This window comes from Corvus cornix, chromosome 3 (genome assembly GCF_000738735.6).
Source record: "Corvus cornix cornix isolate S_Up_H32 chromosome 3, ASM73873v5, whole genome shotgun sequence".
NCBI lineage: Eukaryota > Metazoa > Chordata > Aves > Passeriformes > Corvidae > Corvus > Corvus cornix.
This window is the reverse complement of record NC_047056.1, coordinates 75,020,191-75,046,958: the sequence shown is the minus strand read 5'-3', so window position 1 is coordinate 75,046,958 and position 26,768 is coordinate 75,020,191. Positions and strand designations below refer to the sequence as shown.

Below are 26,768 nucleotides of genomic sequence, written 5' to 3'. Positions count from 1 at the left end.
GACCATGTGACATCATGCTCAGTACATAGAAGTGGGGGGAGAGGAAGGAAGGAGGGGACATTTGGAGTGATGGGTTTGTCTTCCCAAGCTTTGTGCTACACCGTTATGTGTGATGGGGCCCTGCTGTCCTGGAGATGGCTGAACACCCACCTGCCCTTGGGAAGCAGTGAATTCATTCCTTGTTCTTCTTTATTTGTGTGCCTTCCCTATTTATGGCTTTTGCCTTCCCCATTAAACTGTCTTTGTCTCAACCCAGGAGTTTTTTACCTTTTACCCTTCCCATTCTCTCCCCGATCCCACTGGTGGGGGAACAGCTGTGTGGGGCTTGGCTGCTGGCTGGGGTTAAACCATCACAACATTCAAAATAACTTATAATACCACCATCATTTCATTATATAGATGGCTTTGAATGATGAAATTCCCCTGAATTAGGTACTCTAGCTACAATTTTATTTTCAGGACCTTTTCACCATCAGTTGTGGAATTTACAACTGCAGGAAGCATCCATCCTTGCAAGCAGTGTTATTTTTAAACAACATACTGGGAGACACCCTTACCATCCAATAAGTAAAATGCTGCCCTAGTGCTACAAAACTGCAGGCCAAAGGAAGAGCCTATAAAAGCTGAAATCAGGCTGTCACTTTATGGTGCCACCTCTCTGAGCAACCTGTCCCAGGGTTTCACCATCCTCATAATAAAAAAATTCTTCCATATATCTAGTCTGAATCTACCCTCTTTTAAACCAAACTGTTCAATGTCAAATATTACAGAAAGGTTTAATTTAAATAATGTTTATTGCCTTAAGCAGCCTTTATACAGACAACATCTAATAAGACTATATATATATACATATATATATATATATATTTAGCTTTTAAGTTTTTTCTATATTGTAGTTAAAATAAGCCTTTTCTTTGTTCCTCCTAACTGGTTTTGGACTGCTGTTTTGGTGTATGCTTGGTAAGTCAGCATAAACTAGCACTCAGCAAGTCTTCCTCTTGTTAATATTATTGGAACTATCAGTCACATCTGCAAATGTCCATACCAAATAAATAGACCAAACCACATCCTCCATTTGGCAGTGGTTGATGACTATGATGCAAAATGCCTTATTTCTGTTCGCATTAACTTTGTGACAGAGAAGAATGATAACTTCCAAACTGTTTAAATCAGTTTCTCATCTGCCAGGAGCTGCTAAGCATTTCCATAAAGTCTTGTTTCTTTCTCAGAGACTTCCAACCACTGCAGATAGTATTAAATGTCTTTAATAACCTACTAAACACATCATTAAGTGCTTTGTTATAATATCTGTTCAATCTTTTAAAATCAGAGTCTTCACTTTCAGGAAGTAGTACTGCAGTCAGACATCTGTTCTGGGATCCACTGTGTGGTAGGACTCAAGTGTCAAAGGCATCTCAATTAATTTCTCTTGGAGAGGGGTGTTTTATATTTTTTTAAAAAAAGTTTTTCAGAAGCAGAATCCTTCTGGGATGAATAAAACTCCTCCCAGGTACATAAGCTTATGAGAAGCTATAATGCAAGTTCAATAAGTCACTTTCATAATGAAAAGAACCTCCATGTTCTGCACTATTAAGTAGCCTAAAGAGGCTTTTAGTTACTGCATTATCTGAAGTACCGATAGCTGATTTAGGCAAGAAGATTATCTAGTTAGACTTGATAAGATTACTGTAACAAAAGGGAAGCTGCTCTGAACAAGATTTTAGGGATTTTTGTGGAGCTATCAGACACAAAAATAATTTTTCCTTCCTGTTAACATTGTAAAGTTAAAACGTGAATAACTTTAAAAGTAAGAGCCTGCTCCCCCGGTGTTGCCATTAAGGGCAAACCCACTCCCAAAGTCCAGTAAGTAGTTTCAGAAATTTTCAGAAAGCTTCAGATTATTGAGGGAAGTGAAAAGTGTAGATACCACAACCATTAATAATTAAAGTTTCCTGAGAACTTTATAAAGAGCTAGATCCACCCTGGAAAGACCCAAAACACAGCAAAATATTTGGAAGATCCAAATTTCCAAGCAAACAGGAATAATTATTAGCCTATCATCAAATGAGAAGTATTTTCATTAGAAGTCTGTCCTCTCTTCTTTTTCCCTCCCACCTTTCACTCCTAGTCTAAGTGGATAACTAATAGTGTCATGACTAATTAGAAGATCATGGGACCCCTGGAAATGACAGGTTAATTTTAAGATCATAGCATTGAAAAGGAAGAGAACAGGAAATCTGAACCTGCCTCTTCTTATATTACCCAGAAAGAAAACAGAGCAGTTTTACGATGGAATATGAAATACTGAAATGTTTTAATACAGGTGGAAGATTAAGACAGCTATATACATTCTGTGCAACATAAACATGAAAAAAAAAATGCTCTCTCAACACAAGCTTTATCACACTTGCACAACTTCTGAATGCACTGCATTCAACATGTTGAGTACTAGAGGGCACGCATTTTTCTCATTCTACTAAAATAATAAATAGAAATTACAGAATTATTATTTTCTTAAGAAAAGACTGGATAAGATTTTCAGAAGTACACTATTAAGAGGGACAAGGTCTCATTCAATGTGAACTAAGTTGTGAAATTCTTTGAAATCCTGTCTTGTATGTTGCAATATAGGCTCTGTTCATATAGATACTGAATATGTAATAAATTAGCTTTCAACCTTTCTATTGCTATTCAACAGGATACTGAGTTAATCTTCAAATGCATGACAATAATAAAATACCACCAATTTTTTTTTTAAATTAATACATAAATTGGGGGGAAAAGCAACCACAACAATTGATGCATGTATTTTCATTGTAAAGATAAAGAACTTGTCTAGTCTGTTGTAGACTGTAGTTTTAGACACCAACAATGTCATAACGTCTGAGAGAAAAGGATTAGTCATCATCACACTACTGATCTGCCTCATTTTCCAGTTTTTGTATCTCATTTTGTCCAGCCTCTGCGAGGTAAGATAAGAGTCTCTTATAGGCTTCTCTGTTGGGGGGAAAAAAAAAAAAAATCAAAACATGTAATGTGTTATTTTAACAATCTCACACATCCTAGGAGTAAAAGTGTGTAATTCCCAAACACATTGTTTAGATATTGGGATATTAAAACATGGTAACTTCCTGACACCTATTCAACTTCTTTGTTTGCTGTGACTCTTTAGCATGGCCAGATCAGAGGAAGAATAAGGACTGCATTGTTTATGGCTAGAAGTGTAGTGGAGATGCTTAGAAGCCTACTTGTTTAGTGAACTGCTGTGAAATAGAAGTTCCTCATTTAAAAATGTGGAGTTTCCAAGGCCTAGATGAGATTAGCATTCAGACTTGACGATGTTTGCTCTCTCATTTCTGCCTAAGCTATCCCTGTGACTCTCACCACAGCACAGTGATGTGAGCCCCTGGCACTTGGGTGCAGCCCAGCACTAACCCAGATTTAGACCACCATCCTCAACCAAGGACAATGACTGTTTTAAAATAAATCGGGAATTCAGAAGGGAACTGTCACTCAAGTGGATTTCCAGAAGAGTGCATATGTGTTGATGAGACTTTTCACCTTAAGTTCATTCTAATACTCTCCAACCTAGACAGTGTAATTATTGTTGAAGTACTGCCTCTGACATTTAGGTCTTTTCTAATTATCTGGTTTTGTCATGAAATATTAACTTGAGCAAACAAAACTGAAGTTTTCTTACTAGTTCCTTGCAATAACAACACCAGACATCACCACTATAAGCATTTAATGCAACTTCTGAACCTTACTTCTTTTATAGAGATGGGTTTGCACTTTCATGTCTACAGTAATTGTACTGAATATGTTAATACAACATTATTTAGAGGCTGGGACTGAAGAGAGAGAATCAGGTGTTCTTGAAGAGAGAAAATTAGTGTTCTTACAATAAAATGCTCATAGATCACCTCAGGCTGCTGGGTAATGGAGCACATTCTAAATACAAATTACTAATAGAAAACATCGGCAACAGATTAGATAATATATAAGGTTTAAGTGATAAGGCTAAAGGAAATGTAGCTCTTCAGTAATCTCCAAGCATATATTTCAGGAAGCTCAAACAACCTGCTTGCTTTCAGTATTTCGTAGATAATGGGATGAATGTTACCATATTAACAGTATTTAACAAAAGAAAAACAAACAAAAATTTTAGCCATGAAATACAGTATCGAAGGATGAAAAGCAGGTCGTGTGGAAATCCTGCATATAACAGTACATCAGGCTGACCCTGGGCAAATTCTCTTAAATAAAGGGAAATGCAGTTGTTGGTATTAGATAGTAAAAAGTGAAAAATATAAGTACAAATAATTAAGTACATTTTTCATTAAATGGAAGATTAATACCTTGTGAGTACCCTTTAGTGTCTCAGGAGTCACTCTTGCACAACTCTTGTCTTTTGGACTTTTTATAGCCCAGGCCCTGCCAGCACACTTCAAAACTTCCCCAGTGTGTGGCATGAGTGGATCCTCCCCTTTGAGTAGTCCGAGGATGTGCAGTAATGCAAACCCTGGGGCCAGTTCCTTGCCCAGACTACAGGAGAGCCACGGGCAGCCTTCCAGTGAGCAGCACTAACAGGAGGAGCCCTTTTGGCTTGGGTGCCACACGAGGCAGAGCTTCCTGGAGTTTTGTAACAATGCTGAAAGGCCAGTGCTGCATCTGCACCCAGAGACACCACCCTCCCCACACAGCTGCTCCCCTCATGTGCCATTTCCTCCTAATGCCAGATGGATTCACATGTCAAATATTTCCTAAGTTCTTGGGGGGCAAACGGAGGAAGTGTGAGCCTGCTGTGCCTATTGGAGCCAGCCTTTCCTGGACACCCACAACTCTTCTAAGTTTAGATTATGAGAGAGCTCTTGAAACTAAGTTGGGGGTATTTCTTTTCCAACCATCTCAGATCATACCTACTAATACTATAATTTTACATATGACCCATAAAGTCCTCTAAAACAGGAACTAACAGGAAAATTCTTAGGGTAAGGAATTCTTAATTGTTTTGCAACATACAGTGCAGAGACAACCTGGATTCATATAAATTCTTCTGTGGTCTGTGGACAAAACAAAACATCTCTGGAAATACTCAACAAATATAAATGGCTTAAAACCATGAAAGGCTTGAGTTAAGAGAGATTTCTGGCTGAACACACTTAAAATCACTCATTTTTGAGTGTCTGTGCTGCTGTCTTAACACTGCTTTCTTTCAAGAGAATAAACATCTACTATTCATTGTCAAAAAATAATATTAAATGAAAATCAAACCTCTGTGCAGCATTTCTTCCAAGGCCTTGTTTGTGCTCCGAGTCCTTCAAAGACTGTGTGATTGTGGGAATCAGGCTGGTAACGAACGTCCGATCCAAGACTGCCACTGTTTCCAGTATGCTGAAAAGCCGGTGATCATAGACAGCAGTGTAGTCCTGGATAAACTGCCTGAGGGGGATACAGAGGCATTTAATGCAGGGTCAAAACTAGATGCAGAGAACATGCCAAGAACAATTGAAGAGTCTAATCAGAACAAGCAATCTGGCTGCATAGCAATTTTCATATTGTTACACTGGAATACTCTACCTGGAATACTTTCTCTAAACAAAGCCATGCTTTTGAAACCTAATGCTAAAAATTCCACACAGTTATTTTCAAGTAATCTGGCAGATTCTGGCGGCTGTTTCACCAGGACTGCCTTGTTCCAGAGCACTTCACTTCATAATGTGTGTGAATGCAAAACTAAACTATATATTCCTTATTTAATAACGAATAATTGTAATAAAAAGATTAACAAAACAAGAGTTTTAGATTCAAATTTGCAGAAACAATGTTGGCATTTCTTATAAAGCTCCACTGGATCTTAACTGGGGCAGACCATTGGATGGAAGCACATCCATTTGCCTTCCTGAGGATTTGAGGTCTTTAAAGACCACAGATTACATTCAAATCAAAATTAACGCCCTAGGGATGACACATCCCATGAAAGTGATGTACCACATACAGACTGGCATTCCCACAAACACCCATTCTTATCTTGGTGAGTTTCTCTGGAGCTTTCACCTAGACGTGACCCAATAAAGCAACAGTGTGTAAGGGTTGCAGAATGTCTTTGGGTGCCAGGTCAGGCACCTGTTCTACTGTATCCATGTGAGATACAGGATTCATTTTGCAGAGCTATGAAAGGAGGATAATTTACATTATAATAATGTATTATTGTCACAAAATCAAATAAAAAAAGATAAGCTTGTTATATGAAGATTATCTGCACTTCAAATTTGGCACACACATCTTTCACAGCACTATTGGCATTCCTGAGGAGTTTTTCCCATTGCAGGAGTAACACACCTCCCTACTGTATGCCTCTCAAAACTACCTCACCCCTGAGGAAGCAGGTATGTCTCTCAATTCTATTTTTATGCTCTGGCTTTTTGGCAAAGCTGTGTTCAAACCCAGTGCCAAAAGTACCATTACTTAAATACCATAAACAAGCAACAATGCAGCATGTTAGGATAATTAGTTATTTTAAGAAAACATGTTTGCTGTCAACTGGCTTGCAGCAGCTTTGCTGCCAGTTGGCATATTTTCTGGTTACCTAAATACAGAAGTCAGCTGGGTGGCATGTTCTCCTCCTGACCCTGCTTGGCAGCCTTCTACCATGTACTGTACAATGTCTGTAGATATTTTTTTAACTGCAAAAGAAAAATCACAAGATTCACACAGAGCTCTTGAACTGACCATCTGGAGAATGTCTTTCATGAAGACAAAAATTTTTAAATGAGGAAGAAAAAAAGGTTTCATCTTTCTTTGATGCAAGTGAAATGACTGTGAGAGCACTTAGATTGGCTGTAAGGAAGAGAATGAGTCATGGTTTTATGCAAAAGTCTTTATTTTTACCACCATTATCCTTTAAACAGGTTTTTAAATACACTATGGTCTTTTTAAGTTAAAGCCAAGAGATACACATTTAGAGGAAATAGAGGTTTTATTTAAATGTTACGTTCTGTTTATATTCCTTCATCGTTCCTATTTGATTCAAAAGAAAGGTAGCGACAGCATTATATCCTGCTCAGAGCTATGTGGATCTACTCTGTACTTTCAGTGGTGGAGATTGTTCTGAAATGCACCCTAACTCTTTTTTTAAGGGAAAAAGTCCTAAAAAACCCAACAAATCCCCCCTACTATTTTCTCAATAATTGTTTCCAAAAAAATTCCCAAGTTGCAAGATACAGCTCTTCCTTTATAAAGGCAGAACTGGGCTGCAATGACTTTTTCAGAAGGGTGTGGCAGAGCCCTGTCCAGGCAGGCAGGGAGCTGGTGGCTACAGCAGCACAAGACTTCCAGCTCATTCCCCAGCACATTGCAAGGTGGGTACGTAGCTTCCAGCAGATATGGCTGTGATGGCAAAAGGGGGAAGAAAGTTGTGTGATGATTGAGCTAATTTCCTAAGCACATCTTGTCCTTGAAACTATTACACACCAGAACCAAAAAGTGCTTCATTAGAGAAAATTCCCAGGAGAAGTCAGAGGTGAATCCAAATTTTGCTTAAATGCCTCTCTAGGAGCAAGAAATTGAAATTTTGAGCTCAGGTACCTTCATTATACAATGGTGGGGTGAAAAGAGTGCTTCGTTCTTTAAGCAGCTAAAAATAAAGCTGTTCTTGCTACAAAACAAAGCATGCTAAAAGAAGAAAGAAGACTCAAAGATACCTTCAGAGAGCAACATGCTACTTTTAATCCATTTATAATGCCTCTGTGGGGAGAACATACACTTGCCTTATTTGGTCTCAAAACTTTAGGTGGAAGAAAATTTCCACAATTCCTAAGTCTGGAGGAGATTAGGTGGGAAGAATGGGGAAAAAGGAAATGACTTCAGATTCCTGAGAAGTTGATTAGTTCATTAGAGAGTTAAATGAGGCAGGACTTCTCTGCTTGAGAAACAGAAGTCCCAGACCAGTTAATGAAAAAAACAGCCTCATGCAGTTTAGCTGGCCAAATTACCTTATTCACCTCATCTGAGAGTCTTAAATACTGGGATGAAAGATGCTCAGCAGTGCAAAAATCTTGCAGGTGTGGAGAGATGTACTTAAAGCAAACAAATAACTCACCTTGCAGCTCATTAACCAGTACCAAGCATTTCAATGCGGCTGGGAGAACCAAGTTGATGTCACACAGTTCAGTGCTCTGAGTTCTCTGAAGTACTTCAAGAATGAAAGCAAGAACAGAGGCCAAGCGAGGAGGTGGAGCATTCCCTTTGAACTGCAGGTAGTTTTCACTGGGAAGACAAAGCAAGCCAGAACAAAGTCTATGACTTGGGGTTTTTTTCCATTCAATGCAAGCACCATATACCTTAAAATAACTGTGCTATTTCAGCAAGAGGCCTATTACATAGATTTCTATCTTTATCTAGGCTCAAATAATGGCTTCTATTTGTCTTAGTCGTAGCAATGACTCCCAGTTTGTCAGAGGACAGTGATACCTTCTGACTCTTCTATTGAGAGGGGAGTAAGAAATAAGAGCAAGCATAATTACAGTTAAAAACCCAAGTGTGACAATTAAAAGCTAACCACAAAGGTAGCTTCATAATATAATTGACTAGATGAAGGAATCAAGATTCTAAGATCCTAAACCAACATCCACAATACAGCTGTTACTCAGTTACGTTATTTTAGCTTCACGTGCTTTTGCAAACTTACAATCATACTTGTGGTAACAGCTCTGTTGTTACACTGGTACTGTTGTTTTATTTTTGTCAACAGTATTTTGTAACAGGACAGCCAATGACTGATTTTGCTCTGTCAGAATTAACACAAATGTCTCCAGTATAAAATCTGGTACAAAGATAAAAGGTGACCTGTCGATCTGCAACAAGAGCAAATTTTAACATCGCATACAGGGAGTGTTGCAACTTTAACACCTTGATTTGTTCCTTTTCCACAAAAGAATACAGGAATATGAACTACTCTTGGTTTGGCACCATAAATTAATGAAATCTGAAGACAGTAAGTTTGAATTGAAGCATTCAAGACAGAGGAGCGCAGGTGAAAGAGAACACAGCTTTCATTCATCAGTCAACAAGAGCACTCCCAGAACCTTAAAAAAAAGCTTTTAAGATACTTAATATTAGGTACAGTTATCTACTCAAACAAGGCACATGTGTTGACTGAGTGATGCATCAATTAAAAACCAGCATCCTTATCAAAAACTCAGTAAAGGGTGCTTCTACAACTTTCAAATGAAACCTGACTTTCAGAGCTCTGGGTACTTCATTGCACTGCTTCAGAGCACTGGTGTGACTTGGCAAATGAAAGCTATAACATGTACAGTTCTTGTATCATGTAGTCTTACTTTAATATTAGCAAGTCCAAAATCTTCTGTCCCATTAATTACTCTGAAAGTTTCCCACAGATTTTTTTTGGGTGTTCTTCCACTAAAATAGTCAGCTCTCTGGCCTGAATAATATAAACTTGATGGTGTAGTTCCCTTTCCTCTCTGCAGCAGCAATACGTTCACTGGCTTTCATACGGCAAAGCGGCGAGCAAATTGCACCTATTTGTGTACAGACCCCGTGACTGCCTCATGACCACCCAGCAATTTGCAAACCAGAGTGCTGCTCAGTTCTAACACATTCTTCCCAGATCACTAAGGAATGTTTCACATCTAAAAAATCACTAAGTGCCATTACACCTTCAGAACTTTCAACTCTCAATCCCCATGTTCACACATGCATGCACACATTCAAAAGTAATTTTAATAAGATGACGAAGTTTGGGTATCCATAAGTTAAAAACATGTCAGAACTAAGATTGTGAAATCTTAATTCACTCCCTTAATGTGTGAGAATCAGGCTTTACTTACAGGATTGCCTATCATGCTTACCCAAGATCAACACTGACATTCTTTTTCTGATCAACATGTATACCCACTCTTTAACAAATAAAAATCCAATTACCTTGGATATAAGCCCGTATTTGAGGGGGTTTAAATGCTTTCCCAACATGGACAAAAAGTACAGATTGTTCACTATTCTGTAGTACATAAAACAAAGTGTCAGCCTCTGAGCAGCAGAACACAGATGTGTAGCTGCTGTTGACATCATGTCAGTGGTGACAGCGCAATGAACAAGTACTGTCTCCCTGCCTCTCTGTCTTCCTCTTCCCACACCCACAGTTTTCCATGTCCCCTGGGCAGCTGGCACACCTGTGTATGCCCTGACACTTACAGTGTGACAAGGTCCCACATGCACAGGTATCTGTGGCAGCTCTAAGCACTACAACTCTGTGCCCCTAAATACAGCCTGAGACACACACGATGATGTCTATCAGAGCATAATCTTTCTAGAAAATTACTTGCTTTTCATGTGACCTCCTGCAATATTTTTTGTTATGGCCTAGGACCTTTATCCTTAATTATTCTCTCCCAAATCTTTCCAGTTTTACTCTCGTGGTGTATAAACACCATCCTTCCTTTGCTCCCTGCCCAGCAACTCACAGGCTCTTCCAAGAGCCACACCGTCACCTGAGAAGAAAGCAGAGGCCTGAGCTCATGAGCTGTTTGTGAAATCCGAATCTGAAATCCGAGTAAGTGATGTTTTATATTTCACTGGTCCTTACCTTATGACATGCAAAGTGGTCTTGCGGAGACGGAGCAGCTGGGGGGCTGTGATGGAGCTGCCCAAAGCAGTGAGCAGAGGATGCTGTCTGGCACCGGGCGCAGTCGGGGAGGAAGGGAGAAATCGTCCAAAGTAATGTCGAATAATGCTTCCAAGAAGTTGATTTAAATAGGCACCCTGTGTTTGGGACTGACAACATATGAAGGACAGGCCCTGTAGAAGAAAATTTTAGGAAGTGAGAAATTGAATGAATTTTTAACAATACAGTTGAATAAATCTTTAACAATGGTAGGCTAAACACTCACTACATGCTGTGTAAACTGCTACACGCAGAGTAACTATGTCTGACAAATAAGCAGCACTGATTTGCTGCAGATATGATGATCTGCAAATGAAGACAGACAAGGCTTGAAAAGGAGAGAAAAATCTTTCACTAGATTAATATATTGGAAGATAAGCTTTGGGACATGCAAGCTCCCCTTCAAGTTCAAAATAAAACTTGGCATTTCAAACCTGAAAAAGCTGCTGCGCCCAAAAGCTTCTCATTTCTGTTTGCAATCCTGTACATGGTCTAACAAAGTGTGTTAGGTAAGATTTAAGACGGAATAGAAAGAATAAATCTCATCTGCTTGTAAAGGACCATGTGAAATTTTTGTATAAATGATATAGCAGAAAAATGAGCACTTAGAATTGAGCTCAAACAAGAAAAGATTTGCTCAATAGTATGAGCAAATTAGAGTAAATTAGGCACCATTTATAAGGGATTTAGAGGAGGTTTTAAACTCTGTTTAAGATAAGGCTCAAACTGCTGCGATTTATCCAATATAAGCTATATTGATCCAGAGAAAAATCTATAATGAAAGTACTTGCCCAGAAAGTGCTTATCTGAACACTACCTGTTGTTATAGAACATATCTATGGTCCATCCCTGAAAAAAAGAACTGTATTTTTACTGGAATGGGTTCCCATAAGAGAAAGTTAGGATCTTGTTTCCTTCCCCCTCCTCTGACTACTGAGAGGAAGAACAAATCACTAAGAAAAAAATAAAAAGGTTCTGTGATCTCCTGTCTCAAGGGTCACAGTCAGCAGCACAAACAGAAGCCTCTTGAGAACTCAGTTTTCACAACAGTTTTGTCCAACAAGAATAATGGTGTAAAACAAGGTCAAGCACAGAGTTCCCTAGACAGCAATTTCAACAGTACTTCAAACTTCCATTAGCATTGCAATCCAGACTCCAGTTTTGGTGGGAGTATCTGTCTGAATATTTATGGTTGCTGAGGGAAACCAATGCCCATAATATAGGAATGAACACAAGCTGCTTTTGTTCCTCAGCTATGAACAAAGCATATTTCTGTTGCTTGTTGTGTAGAGGTTCCTCCCCAAAAACATTTTCATCTGTATCTGTCTGTGTGAACGTGGCTGAACATTCAGGAAAAAAAAAAGCAGCCTGAAGCACAGCTGAGGGTCTTGAAATGGGGAGTTCCCACTTTTGGTTCCGCAGTAAACAAATACAGGAAATGTGAGATTTCAAGAAATGAGGTGCCTGAAGACTTCCTGTTGGTGGCTCTCTTGAATGCAGATTTGGGTTAAGGGTTTCACCTCACACACTTTTAGGGCTCCTTGATAATTTTGGCAAGTTCAGTGATAAAAAACACACTTTCTGAATTGAGGCTTTGATTAAAACTTCAGATTTTCTCCTCCTTTTGTGTACAGAGAGCAAATTTTTGTAGGAAAAAGCAGCTGCTGCTGTATCAGAATTCTTAAAAACAAGAAGTCTGCTACTTCTTGGCAAGTAGCAGGCTCAGAGAGACTGTTGGAGATGACAGATTATTTAGTGTGTAAACTTAAGTGTTTGATGTTTTCAGTAAGATATTGCAGCAGGCATAAAGAAGAGTTGCCTGTGCTTTCTGTAATAAAGCTCATACAGATAGAATGTATTTCATAATCCAAATATTGGAACTGGCACTCTTAAGACTCTAGATTGTTTTAGCACTAAAAGAACCCAAACATCTATGACAAAGTGTATTAATTTATCTGATAAAAGGACACAAAAACCATCACAGCCTCACAGAGGATACCTGCAGGAATACATGAAGAACACAGCACCTCTGAAGAACTAACACTGACGGTTGCTAAAATGAGACAGTTCTTCAAACTGATGATTAACAAATAATACACAGGATCAAGAAAAGAAGACATCAGTTATTAACTAGTTAGAGTTACTGTTTTAAGAATGATCCTAGAATTATTTAATAGCAGCAATAAAAAGAAAAGAGTATTAGAATTTAGATATCGGAAAGAATGCTGACTAATTTTTGCAGGTCTAATAATTTCATTTGAAAGTGAATCAACAAATGTAGCCTGATCCTTCCAAAAAGCATCTTCATTTTTTTGTGTTGAAATAAATTGATTTGGAAACTGCATCCCAAAAAATTAGGAAAGAACTTGGATTTCCCTCTTGGACAAAAAAGCTTCAGCTCAACACTGTGCTCTTTATTTTGGACTCCTCCTTTTCCTTACAAAGTGCAGAGAGCAACAGACCTGCAAAAGGTCTGACAATACCATATCCCAAGTGGCACAAGGCATAAATTACCAACACTGCACAGTAGCTGCAAATCTCTAGGTTCAATGGCAAAACATGCTAGGCAGTGCTGGCCAAGGATGTGATTACACAGTAATCACACAGAAATTTCTTCTTTTAAATCCCACCAGTAATTAAGAGAGATGAAGGTAACTGTTCAAATGTGAGAATAAAGAAACAACCGTGCTACTGGACTGCAATTCTGGACCAGAGATTTGTAATCAATCACATCAGACACCAGGACAATCCCTACAAAGCAGATGGACTTTAAAGAGCTGATAGAGTTGCTTTCTTTTCCTTAACTCTGTTCTTTAGCCATCTTCTGAGGTTAAGAATAAAAAAAGAGGACATTTTAAGGGGAGCAGAGAAGCATGACATCATCTGCTCTTCGTTTTAACAGAAAGGCAACTGATTCCTGTGTGTGTTCACTGCAGGAACCTTTTGTGGCCAGAGCTGCCTCTTCTGATTTATCCGTATATCTGTAAATCACCTGTGGAGAGCAAAGAACCGATTAGTATGGATTACTGGAAGTATTCACTGCAGAAATGCCAAGCTACCTAATGAGGACTTATACTGTAAGTCCTGCTGTTGGAATAAATCTGCTGTTCATCAATTAATGTTGTACAATTCCTATTAAATATATATTATAATTCACAAAATGTATTAATAAGCTTGCTCAAATATCGGACCACAGATGTGGCTCATGGGAGGGCTTTTAAGGTCTGACCTCTGACAAATGCTAAGCCTGCACAGAGCCATTAAAATCACTGGGAAGTATATGTGCCAAGCACTACTCAGAATGAAGCCCTTTTGCCATTCTCCATATTTAGATAGAAATCAACAGATCTTCTGTATTTGGACAGGATTAATGCTGATAAGTCAAGCAGGGTATCTTACCTTCCCTATCATTATGTAGACAACGCTTATTCCATGCACCCACACTGTATTCTGCAAGATACATTTAAACTAATATTTCTTCTCCAAAACAAGTTTCTTACATTGCTTCAGTTCTTTCCCATATTACTGGTAAATGTGTACTAAAATTCCTCCAAATCATTCTCCAAGAAATCCAGCAAGAGCAATATTGGTCTAAAACTTCCTGTGGTAGACTTCAGCAATCCACTACCACACAAATCAACTCAATTTCTTTTTGCAGTAGTGAAATACCTAAGCTTAAATTTTACATGCCTCACTATCTCATAATTAGGAACAGTCCCATAAAATTGTAAAATGGCTGTTCATTCACGTTCTTCATCCTTTACTTTCCAAAGTCAGTCATTCAAACAATTCTGAGGGCAATTTTTGTATATATCTCAATAAAAATCTTTCTTAGGTCATAAAATATTACCAAAACAGATGATGCACAGTGAAAGAAATAGTATCCAGACAATAACCCTTTAGGCAAGATAAAAAAACCCCAAAAAATTAGTTTAAAAGTTGCTAGAGCAAAGTTATTTTGACAAGGCAGCATCAGTGACTGACTTTGAAAAATACTTCTTGGTAAGTTCCCTGTACAGTGGAGACCAGACCAGCTGCCCAAAAACTGTCAAAAGGCAGAACTGTACAGCCCAAAGTTCTATATAAACACGAATGTAACAAGTAAACACAGTCAGTCTGAACTGAGGAGAGAGAAATGCAACATCCAGTCTTAATTAGCGCCTTTGACAACTAGGTGTGCTTGTGTAAAATGAAACAAAGCCTCTAACTTTGATCTACTAAAAATAAATCTGTAGGTTTGGGGTGGTGAAGGATGGTGAGATACAGTCACCTGAACTGTGTAGTAATAAACTACACTATGTGAAGAGAAGGAGCTTTATATGTTGTCCTAAAAGATAAAAAAAATTCAAGAATTCTATAGGATTTTATAAAATTGCTGCATCAGTGGATATGTAAAATTAACTGCTCCTAGGACTGATTTCAAAACCCCTTTAAAACCCACAAAAAGGATCAAGTGAACCACATTAAGAGTAGCCGTTAAAAACTCTGGAAAGAGGGAAGTTTTTTCAGGTCATTGCTAGCATAACTAAAATGTTTTCTGGGATCTGAAATAGTTTTTTGAACAAATCAGGAGAAGCCCACACTGTAGGAACTGAAGAAGAAGAAGAAGAAAGATGGAGCCTGGAACTTCTCAGAAGACAGAAGAAAAAAAAAAATTAAAAAATGAAAGGCTGCTGAGTAGAAATTCCACTCAAGGGCTTTTATACTTTGACTGTGAATAAAGAACTTGAATGTATGAGAAGATATTTTGCATGGTCTCCAAATTCCTTTTTCTCTATTTTCATGTAAATGCCAAAGGATTAAGTTGTAAGCTGGAGTATTAACAGGGACAGATCTAGAGAACAATGTTTGTCTAACACTGGGGTGAATTAAGGCTCCTGCACTAAAATACCAGTGCTCTACCTCCACAAATGAGCACCAGGCACAGGGCAACTACCCAAGAGGGACCTCATCACACATTTCACCTGCAGTTTAAGTTAGTCAAGGTGAGGTTATTCCCAAAGAATTCTGTTTCTCCATCTTCCCTTCCACTACATTTACATGCTTTCCCTCCCACATATACTGTTTTATCACTTTTCTGATATGCCCATTTGGGGTTTTGGGTTTTGTTTGTTTTGTGAGGCTAGTTACTATTTGATTCAGGTCACAAATGGCTATTCACAGAATCATTAAAGCAAATTAAATAGGAATGCGTATGGTGGTGAAAGGGAATGAATTTAGCTTTAAGCCAACTGTGAAACAATAACCTGAGATGCCAGAGAGTGCCTAGAATCCATTCAGTCTCAAAGGATCTCAGCAGAGTTTGTTTTTAAACTGATCTTGAAATATATTTGGTTTGAGTTGATTCTAAATTGGAATTTTTCCACTTTTCCACATAAAAGAGAAAGAAGTATTTTTGAATGAATGAAGCACTTTGAAGCACTTAATGTTGGAACCAAGCTATTAATAAAATGCAAAAGTCCCATACTGAAACAGGAAAAATTACTCACGAATTCTCCTCCTTTCTCCCCAACAGTGTTTATCAAATTAAAGAATTACTTGTTTTCTAGAAGCAGTGTTTGTCTAAAATAAAATATTTGGTCAAAAAAGATCATCTAGCTTAGCTGGAAAGACATGGACAATGCAGCAGACTGATGAAGAGTACAAAAGTGAGGTCAGGAAGTCAGAATCTGGCAAATAAACCAGGAAACAAGGGTACACAACACTCAAGACTTCAAAACCAACTCAGGTGGTTTCATCTGAAGACTACATCTGTCTGTACAACTGAAATACCAAATTAGCAAACAGACACACTCTGTACTATTACCATTGTCCAGATGGCCCTACATGTACACAGCTTCTGAAAATGCCAACAGAGCAACAAAGCAAGTCATACTGTGCACAGCATTATATATCCATATTCACTTCCATAGGACATGCCTTCGATCACAATGAACTGCTTTTGAAAGGAATAAATCCAAGAGATGTTAACAATGTCACTACTGTACTGTTCCACAATACAATCCTCCAAAGTAGTGAGTTAAGACTGCAATCAAAATGAAGACTAAGAGAGAAGAGAAAATGGTAACCAAAAAAAACCCAAGGATTTACAAGGAAAACTTGTCAACTTATTTATTTTCAAAATACAATCTTTTCTCTTTCTCACCAGCAGAAATTAGTCTCTTTCTACAGCATCAACAGGCCTTACAGAGCTTCAAGAGTCATAGGGAAACTGAGGAAAGAGTCGGAGGAATAATGGGCAAGAAGGCTTTAGTCATGAAATCATAAGCAGCAGGAACATGATTTATCAAAACATATTCTCAAAGCATTAAGATAAACCAGTGGTATAATACATGAAGGATTTTCTTTTGTTCCTAAGAGCAATGAAAAAAGGGTATCTCATCTCTGTCTACAGTTAGCCAAATCAAGGATGATTTAAAGTATTTGTTTGCTCTGTCGTCTCACTACTTATTATGATTACTTGATGCACTGTTTGAGAATTCTGTCACATTGGAGACCAGTGTAACCAGCAGGTTGGCTAAAAGTTTTCCATATGCAGCAAAGAGACCAGAAGCTCTGGAGTGTACCACTGCATGGCTGCCTGCAATGAGGAAAGCCAAAAGAGTGGCAATTTTCCTTCCACTTCTATAAGAAGAAAAATACTTCTCTTGCTGCTTCTGTAAATTCAGTCAACGCTTGTTCCCATTATAGAAAAAGAAAACATCCTCTGCAATATGAATCTCTTCCTGAAGATACATTTGTGTGCTGATAATAGAGTTGTGATATTTACCTGAAGATAAAGAGGCAGGCTTTCCTGAATGGCAGACAGCAAAGCCACAGGCAGCTCCTTGTCCTGCTGAAGCACAGAGTGTGGCAGCAGTAAGCAATCCACAATGCGAAACAAGAGTTGCTGTGCCTTGGAAGTAGCCAGTATCGGTGCACAGAATTTTACCAGACATCCTGTTGAAAAAAATTTAAAAAATCCCAAAGTAATTTACAGTTAGGAAAAAAAATTAAGAAAGCCTAAAGAGGCAATTATGTTAAATTACATAATGTGAGAGTAGTAAGAGCAACTGAATTGTCTCACTTCCATGTACTCATTCCATGGCATCCTTTTAAAAAATCCCAGTCAAAACAACTCAAAAGTCCACTTACAGTTCACCAAAATGAAATACTAAATTAATTCAACACATTACAATTAGAAGTTTTTAGGCAAGCGAAGCTGATTTAGGAAAAGTACAGCAATGCTGAAGAAAGGATGAATCTCTTAGATCCCTGCAGAAAACTTAACTAAACGTGATCCATAACCCTATTGCAATCAGCACACACGCACTTGAACATTGACCTTGCTGTGTGCATTCATCCCTTTTACAGAGAAATGCTGCCTTTGCCTTCCCTTCACATTTGTTTAACACCACTGTGGCAACACCACATCAGCAACTACTCACACAGCAATTCAATGTTAGCAAAGCATTAAATATCCTTCAAATTGCATTTAATTTCAACAGATTAAGAAGAACAAAGGGCAGCCAACTCCATTAACCAGCACAGTCTTGCCAGGTCTTTGTGGGGCTCCCAGTTCACAAACTGAGAGCCTCAGAGAACATCTTTCTTGTTTTCAGCACAATAGTGTATCACTTGCACAGCTTTGAGCCAGTTTTAATATTGTTCTTTTGACTTGCAAAAAAAAAAAACCAAAAAAGGAAAAAGGTGTTGATGTGTAAATACCCCAACTTTGAGAAACATCTTTATTGCAGATGAGGTGTAATTTTTCATGAAAAACTAACTCCATACTCAGAAGTGTTAATACTCAAAATACACATTAAATAAAACAAGATTCTTATGTAGTAGTTTCCACAGACATTTTAAACTTTGTATTTTAATTAGAGGCAAGAAAAAGTTTGCTGGGTTGAAAATACAGGAATATCCCAAGGAGACATGTTTAAGACTTTGAAAATAATGGAAAATCAAAAGTAGGCTGTTACAAGATATTATTAATCTATAAAAGTCATTCATTATCATCTCTAAAAACAACGCAAAACAACATTAATCTTGTGGAGTGAAAGAAAACACAATGATCAATCATAGAGAAAGAGAACGATCACCTAACAATACTCCTAATAATGTTGTCTAAGCTTCCTGCTTTGAAAGAAACATGGTCATTCCAGCTAAAAGTACTCCTTCTATTATCACTGCTGTGATGTATGGGACAGTACAAGACACAATCTGACTACAGACTGGAGGTGTTTAGATTTGTTAAGTTTCATGCTTTGTCCTTGTAATTTAACAAGCCCACAGAATGTGAAGCAGTGATTGAAATACACTTGATTTTTTTTTCTTTTAAACCTCCTTTATGTTTTCTTAAATAAAAAGAAGGGACATTTTCTTGCACACAACACCATGATTGAAGATTAATCGTTTCCTACTGCAAAGAACAAAAAGGACAACACCAATCTAAAAAGGAAAATACCAATCTAAAATTACTTTCCAAGGCTTCAACCCTCTTCTGGATACCTAAAAACGATTAATTTGATCTTGTGTATCAAAGTATGCTGATCTCACAATATAAAAATAAAGTATCTTACAAAACTCTAATTCCAGTACATTTAATGCACCTTTTGCATCTTGGTCATGCTTTCCCTGTGCTCCTTAGAATCACGACGTAAACTGTGTATGGATGCAAATCATTACCTCTCTTTTAAGATGCATAAGGTTTACCCTATTTTTAAAGGTAAGTGGGTCAGACTGGCACATTCGTTGATAATTAAAGCACTCTTCTTTTTCCACCCTATCAGTGGTTCCACACTTAATGAATAAATGCTAGATTTGCATTTTAGTAAAGCACAGAGTGTATGTCAGAGAAGCAGTTCGCAAAAGAAGCAAAATACATTCCTGAGCCAACTTGGCCACTGCCATAACTCCACTACACACCATGTAGCCTGTCATAATACTGCTTATCACAGAATGCCCTGAGTTAAGAGGGACCCCCAAGGATCACCAAGTCCAACTCTCAGCCCTGCACAGGACACCCCTAGGAGTCACACCATGTGCCTGAGATCATTGTGCAAACACTTCTTGGACTCTGTCAGGCTGGTCCTGTGACCACTTCCCTGGGGAGCCTGTTCCAGTGCCCAACCCCACTCTGGGTGAAAAACCTTTTCCTAAACTCCCTAAAACCAGAGTTTTAAACTCTACCTTACCCCTCCACATTGGCCCTAACCAAATCTGCCTACAGTTTGCTGAATGCTATGACTCCTTGGCTGCACTTCCATTTCTAACTTAACTACAGTGATTGAAGCAATCATTCAAATAAGTGATTACTACAGTGTTTTCTCTGGTGAGCCAGGCTATGCCCCATAGCTTGGATACCTAACACCAAAGCTGCAGGTTGTCTCAATCCACAGGGTTCGAAACCTGGAATTCTTTCAGAAGGGTATACACCTAACCTTTATGTTCTATAGGAAAAACTCAGAGCTCATCACTTCTGTTTAAAATGAGCGGGCACAGGAAGGAGACAACAAAAGACCTCATATGAAAAGATCTCATGACCCTCTATGGGAAGACCAGATCCACTGTGGGCATAAATTGCTGTAACTTTAGGAACTGCTATGAGTTACAATAATCCCCTCTACAGCTAAATAGCCAGAAGCCAACTCTTGTCACAGTTTCTGAGTTTGTTTAGGTAAAACAGGTGGTTTTCAGTAATGAAAGATGTGAAAACACCTTACTTTTGAAAATACTGATTTGCAGGGGTAATAAAAAGCCCCACAAACAAAAATCACAAAGAGGTTATACATCAGGATCTAGAGAAAATCTGGGGAAAAAAAAATATCTAACTGCGGTATCTTGGTGGCTTTCTTTTTTCAAACATTAAATAGTATAGAGGAAATACATATATGGATAGTATAGAGGAGAAAAAAAGTATTAAAAGTTTATTTTACTGATTCCTTAAAACTATTTCCTAAAAGAAAAGAGGTTGTAAAATAATTACCTATGATCCAATATGTAAGCTGCAGACCTTCTGGGGGTCCTTTTGCCTTCAGATAGGGTTTTACGTACTTTAATACATCACCTAAATACTCCAGAGTCTTTGCTACCATGGCAGATTTCTCAGGGAGTGTCTGAAGATCACTGTAAGTTCTACCAACAGCCTGAGAAAACAAAAACATTGAAATAAATATAAATCAGCTTACTAGGTCTCTCATGAGACTTTTGTGAGTCATTTCTTTTTCAGCACTCTAAATCTGATACATAGTCTCTTTTCACTAAAATTATCCTATGAAACTAACACAGGGACAGATGTACAGTACCTTAATGAACTGGACAAGAGCATTTTCTGGGTCTTGCTTGAAAACTGACTGTCCAACATTAGCCTTTAAAAGAATGTTTTCTACTTCTGAGAGTTTAAAAATCAGTCTTGTCATTTCAGTCAGCTGCTCCATGTAGGCTTTTCCTGATTATTACAAGAGAGCACATCAGTAAATACAGCATACAGCTTTTAGATTTAATTTAGTCCCAAAATGATAAAGTAAAACACCATTTTAAAATACCTAAAACACAAGTATTCGGCAACCAACTGCATCTCTCCAGACAAAGAATGTAAGTCCAAACCAATTATTTTTCTGATACAAGTTGTAAGAGAATGAAGAGTTTAACGTATGGATAAACAAGCTGATGGCTTTCTTTTTTTTTTTTGAAATCTGGAAAACATGTATGAGAAATAATGACTAGAAGACGTGTTCTATAGATAATTAGAACTGCAGTGGTTTTAGAAGAAGGGATGAAGTATTGCTCTAATAAAGCAAAATATCCAGTATAAAAAAGGGGAGAATTAATTGCAGCTAGATTCCCCCCCCCTTTTTTTTTTTTCTTTTAGGCCATTCACAGCATGATTTCTGAGTATTTACTTCAGATTTTCACTTTTTTTAGAGCAGTTTCTCCATGGGGGAAAAATAACTTGTCTCCTTGGGAGCAAGTTTTTATTCTTTGCTTCCAAGGAAACAAGCTCTTTTATCTTTGTTTGTGATAAATTTGTCATATGCAGAGCAGGCAAACTATCAATAAATAGCACAAGCAGTGTAAAGAAACACATTTTGTAATTAGGTAAAAGTAAAGGAATACAAACAAAAATACATTTTGTAATTAGCTGAAAATGTTTGCCAGCTTTGCAATATAGCCCCGTTACTGCAAACATGAGGGAAATGTGAGCACTTACCAACTGTTCTCTCAGCATCTGTCTTGGCCAAGGCGCCACTTGGTTGATCGAGGAACATTTGCAAAACGCAGCGAAACCACGAACGTACTGTCAAAGCTTCGTAGGATGTATAGCCCATGCTAGAAAAAGCTTCACACAGTGAACTGTGTAGGTAGAAGAGGAAAAAAAAAGGTAGAGAGATCTAATAAAAGTAGGCAGAAAGGTGACAGTGTCTCTCATTTGGCTGGAGATTCACATAAACACGTGTAAGTATGTTTTGGCTACATAAAACAGAGGGAGGAAAATTCACATAATGGGAAATGCCTTACTCTAACAATGGATGATTTGACTGCATTACCTAAACTGACAATGTACAATGCTGGAAATAGTTTATCTGAATCAGCCTGGTACTTCATATTGACACTGCTTAAGCTGCTCCAGCCTTTCATACAAAGCCAGCCCAGGTGCCCCATGCTACTCTGAAGTCTGCTTAGTTCTAACTACATTAAAGATGGAGAAGAGAAGGTCTGCTTTAGCAAATAAAGATATGCCATGTTTGAAACAGATCCAAAAGGGAAACATAAAAGGTCATCTTGGAGATGAGAAAGGAAACTGCTGTACTTGGCAGTACACTTACAGACATACTCATTTGGGTAGGTATACACACACAAGTATATACATTCCCACACGAATTTGCTATATATGCTTTCAAACACTTGCTACCATTCTACCAGTCAGGTGTCAGACCAGAGTCACACAATGCACAGTCCCTGTACTCTGCTGCTCTGTATTCCCGAAGTTTTACTTGCCTCACTACCATGAGTAGATGCTGCAGTCATTTTCCCAAGCATATCAACCTTGCATCATTAATTCTGGAGAAACTCCTTGCTAAATACAGCAGGTGTGTTCTGCACTCTGTTCCCAATTACTATCAAAAGAGCCGCATGTGTGCTTCAGGCCAGGGAAGTTTTTTGAAAATAGTTATGTGTTTTATTTGAGATACTTCCTCCCTGGTCAGTCCTGGATACTTCAACTTTAATGAAAAATGCTTGTACTCTTTCTTGATATATGTACATGTAAATCTACTTATTTTCTACTGATTTTTTACTCATGCTTGCAACAGAATGTCAACAAAGGTCCAGATGGAAACCAAACTGGATTCTACTTCTCACTAAATAACATTAATGAAGTTGAGGGTTTTTTCTGCTTCATTTACTTAAAACCAGTGACACCTGTATATTTTGTCCGAACATCCCTGCTGAAGTACTACTGACAAAATAAGTAAGGAAGCAAATAAAAAAAATTTAACACTGAATTCCAGGACCAAAAGAGAACAAATAGGTTGCCTATGGACTTAATGCTCCTTGCAGTAACATATAAACAAGTTCAGTCTCATGTAATCTTGATATACACAGCTAGTCTACTTGGTCCCAAAGGCTCACAAAACCACTTTCTGTTATAGTCTCACTCCTGTTTCTCTTGCTGGCTGGTAGGTGGACCACTTAGGCATCTTCTTAGAACTGGAAAGGAATATGCTCCTAATCCTCAGAAAGGAAAGTAGAATAACTACCTGCTAGAAGCATGGCAAGTGGTCCTTTTTAAAACAGTGAGCTTATTCACATGCTCAGAGTTAGTTTAGACAGGTTATACCACTATCATGTACTACACAACATGGATCTGGAGAGGATATTTTAGGCTCTACTGCAGAAGAAATTCCAAAGCTCGTGTGTATGTTGCCAGAGCTTGCAGGGTATAACAGTATTGGAAACAATTTTTTTAACTGAGAATGCTTGATGTGAATATTGTCAGAGCACAGTAACCATGAAGTCTTAAGATCCTAGCACTTAGATACTTTGATAACTTTTGCTCTACAACTGCCTAAGATAAATAAGTACATGAATCATGCTCCAAAAATAGTGTTTTCAAGACAACAGTGTTTCTAATATGATACCTCTGTATTCTACCAAAAATATCTTACCTTAGGTACTCACTGTCCTTTCACAAGGAATCTGAGCGAGGAAAACCATGCATCTATGTATATACATTGTTAACAATATGTCAGGTGCTTAATGAATACTGGTAACAAATACTTAAGTAACTGTTTTCAATCACCTACCTGAGCATTTACTGAGAGAATTGGTAATTAACTTAAAGCACCTAAACAATACTCTTATTTCATTCAGCACATGCCAGGTATCTGCAAGCTTGAATGAAACTCATCCTATAAAAATCATAAAAGAGAAATATAGCAGAGGACTCAACACTCCTTTCCCAAGTTCCAAACTGACACACAAGGAACTAAATTCAACCTCTTCTAACACCTCCCTGCAAGAAGGCCATAGCCTCATCTTTGTCAATCACACTTAAATAATCTGTACCATATCCTGATTTACAGTTACTGTCCTTAGTACACTATGTACCCTAAAAATGTGCAACATTTTTCACTTTCAAATACAGTCCGACACAGAAATATTCCCTCTTTCTCTCTCATTTCTCACCTCCCCTGCTTCCAAAACCTGATTCAGAAGCGGGCAAGGCAGGCAAAAAAAAGCATACCACAGAAACAACCACCACCCATCCATCTTAGGTTCACAGAGGCTTACTTAGTGAAAATAAAATTTCTCAGGTATAAAAATTTGACTGGATTGTCCTGGGCAATCTGCACTAGCTGACCCTCTTTGAGAAGATCTAAAGAATCTGGACCATTTTAATGAAACATTACAGTCTGAAGCAAGATTTTCCTCAAGTCTAATGAAGGATGAAAAGGTACTGGAAGAACAAGCAGTTGCAATTTTTCACCTGTTTTGAATTAGATGACTTAGATATCTTGACACCAGCTGAGGCCACACCATGTCATCCCATCCAAACAGCCTCATCATTGACAGAACAGGCTGTGGCTGGAGATCTGATAGGGCTTTGCTGGGTATATCCAAAGCTAAGAGAGTAAAACCTGTTTTTAGAGAGAGAAGAACATGGCACCATGTTAATAATTTCTCAGTATAATCCCGGTTCCACTAAAAAGTAATGAAAATTTATTACAATTAATAATGTGCAGTCTGGAAGTACCAGAAATCTCAATTAACAGGGAAACTGTTCTAACAGAGTGTTTGTACCCACATTAAAAATGTAGCCTCTATCCCAAGCAGTTTGTAAGTCATCAAGACACACAGGCAGCAAAGGAGGAAAAATGGATCCTAACGAATGCAATTTTAAATAGATTCACAAAACCACAGTTTATAAATCCTGAAGGCATAGTTTTACCCCCTCTGCAATACAAAACATGTCTTAAAACCTGCCTTTTTGTCTTCTTGACTTCACTTTCTTACTTCCATCCACTCTATCTTGCCCTGTACACTTAAGCATTACTGTGCTTTACTGGGTTGAGTTTTATTTATTTGTTTTGTTGTTTCTACACACTTCTCACAGTGAAAAACTGTATCTGGAAAGAATTCACTCAGTAAAAGCTGGTACCTTTCTATTTTTAGAAGACTTTCCTGGATCAAAAGTTACCATATAAATAAAGCACTACAGAAGAATTTACTCTTGAAAAGGATCACCAAACAACAGCTGCAGATCTAGAAACAGGGGCAGTACTTTGTGCAGAATTTTGTTAATGAAGCATAATCTGTTTCTGTTAGGTCTACTGTTGAATCTGTAGTATCCAACACTACTAGAATAAAAAAATATAATGCATTCTTAATATTGCAAATGACAAGTGCATTAAAACTCAGAAATTAAATGTAATTTTAAATGCTGGGCAGTTATTAGGTTATAGGAAATGAGAAGCACCAAATGAGTCAGGAAAACTGCCCTCATTGGACGGCAATGAAAAAGGGGCTCATTAGTTCCCAAACTCTCCAATTCAAGTTAAACATAATATTAAAATAAATATAAACCTGCGTGCATTGATCAGCTGACTTTGAATTAGACAGGAAAGGCTAATTTTCAGAAACAACAATGAAATTGTTTTCATTAACAGTACAGGGACAGACTATCTTAAGCCATGAGTGACTTCCCACTTCCTTACGTGCCTCAGAATAAACAAGAAGGTCATACAGAGTCCCCACTCTGCCTTAGCTGAGGAAACAATTTGTGCCAGCCTTCTTCCAGATTGTCACCTCGTTTCTGCAGCATCAGCCATAACAGAAGTTGGGGAGAAATGGGAGATAGAACAGTGCTGTGAGGCCCAGGCTGTTTGCCTGGCAGGGGGAGCAGGAGAGCTGTGACAGCTGCTCTCTCTCTCCTCTGGGCTGCAACCTTAAGGCGAGAAGCTCAAGCAGCGTGGGAAAGGTTTGCCTATCTCTGTAGTGCTACCTAACACATCTCTATAAAGCAGGTCACAACTGCACTCCCCTCCTTCTCAGAGGAGTTTATAATAGCTTGCTGCTCTTGCTACTTCACAGTGCTAATATAAAATAAAAAAGCTATGTCACTGTAGGAAATGAATGAAAGTTTTGACATTAACAACTTCCTCCTTTGATTTGTATTGCTGTTTCTCACACGTTTCAGCGGTGTGAGACCACTACTGTTGCACACTGCCCCTTTCATTAATGCTGCCTCCTAACTACCACAGAGCTGCTTCAAACGAAGGATCTTTTAGCTTTTCTACTACCAACTCAGTACTCCTGAGCTTGTAACTGTATCTAATTCATATCATGATGGGAAAAAATATTTTATGTTTCACTCCTCTGAATTTTAGTTGACGGGATACAAGATTTCATTGTAACTACACAATACAGTGTTAGCTACTGATGTTAAAGATCAAACTGGGGTGTCTTTCTATGCACTGCAAAGCTGACTCATTGCATGTAGAGCTCACACACATATGGAATGTTGTACTTCAAGATTAAAAGCCTTCAGTGTAAAGCAAGACAAATAATTAGAATGGATTATGAAATAGTTTTATGACCA

At 38.1% G+C, this 26,768-nt stretch overlaps 2 protein-coding genes across 13 annotated transcripts in view; one reads left to right on the top strand and one right to left on the bottom strand.

The window, feature by feature from the left end:
- KLHL32 (kelch like family member 32) overlaps positions 1-15,419 on the top strand; it is a 142,670-nt gene extending 127,251 nt beyond the window's left edge. For 7 of the 11 annotated variants that reach the window (XM_039569030.1, XM_039569026.1, XM_039569033.1 and 4 more), the window contains one exon: positions 10,427-15,419. The gene's annotated coding sequence lies outside the window, so the exon portion shown is untranslated. The remainder of the gene's footprint in view (positions 1-10,426) is intronic. The other 4 variants (XM_039569032.1, XM_039569027.1, XM_039569028.1 and 1 more) reach the window with 4 other exon arrangements.
- MMS22L (MMS22 like, DNA repair protein) overlaps positions 2,283-26,768 on the bottom strand; it is a 90,980-nt gene continuing 66,494 nt past the window's right edge. For both annotated transcript variants that reach the window (XM_039569025.1, XM_010403754.4), the window contains exons 16-25: positions 24,657-24,807; positions 21,879-22,021; positions 20,974-21,116; positions 20,655-20,814; positions 17,454-17,623; positions 10,607-10,818; positions 8,102-8,268; positions 6,590-6,686; positions 5,275-5,442; positions 2,283-2,997 (exon numbers count right to left, since the gene is read on the bottom strand). In XM_039569025.1, the coding sequence (XP_039424959.1) occupies positions 2,913-2,997; positions 5,275-5,442; positions 6,590-6,686; positions 8,102-8,268; positions 10,607-10,818; positions 17,454-17,623; positions 20,655-20,814; positions 20,974-21,116; positions 21,879-22,021; positions 24,657-24,807 (1,496 nt within the window). In that variant the 3' untranslated portion in view covers positions 2,283-2,912. The remainder of the gene's footprint in view (positions 2,998-5,274; positions 5,443-6,589; positions 6,687-8,101; positions 8,269-10,606; positions 10,819-17,453; positions 17,624-20,654; positions 20,815-20,973; positions 21,117-21,878; positions 22,022-24,656; positions 24,808-26,768) is intronic.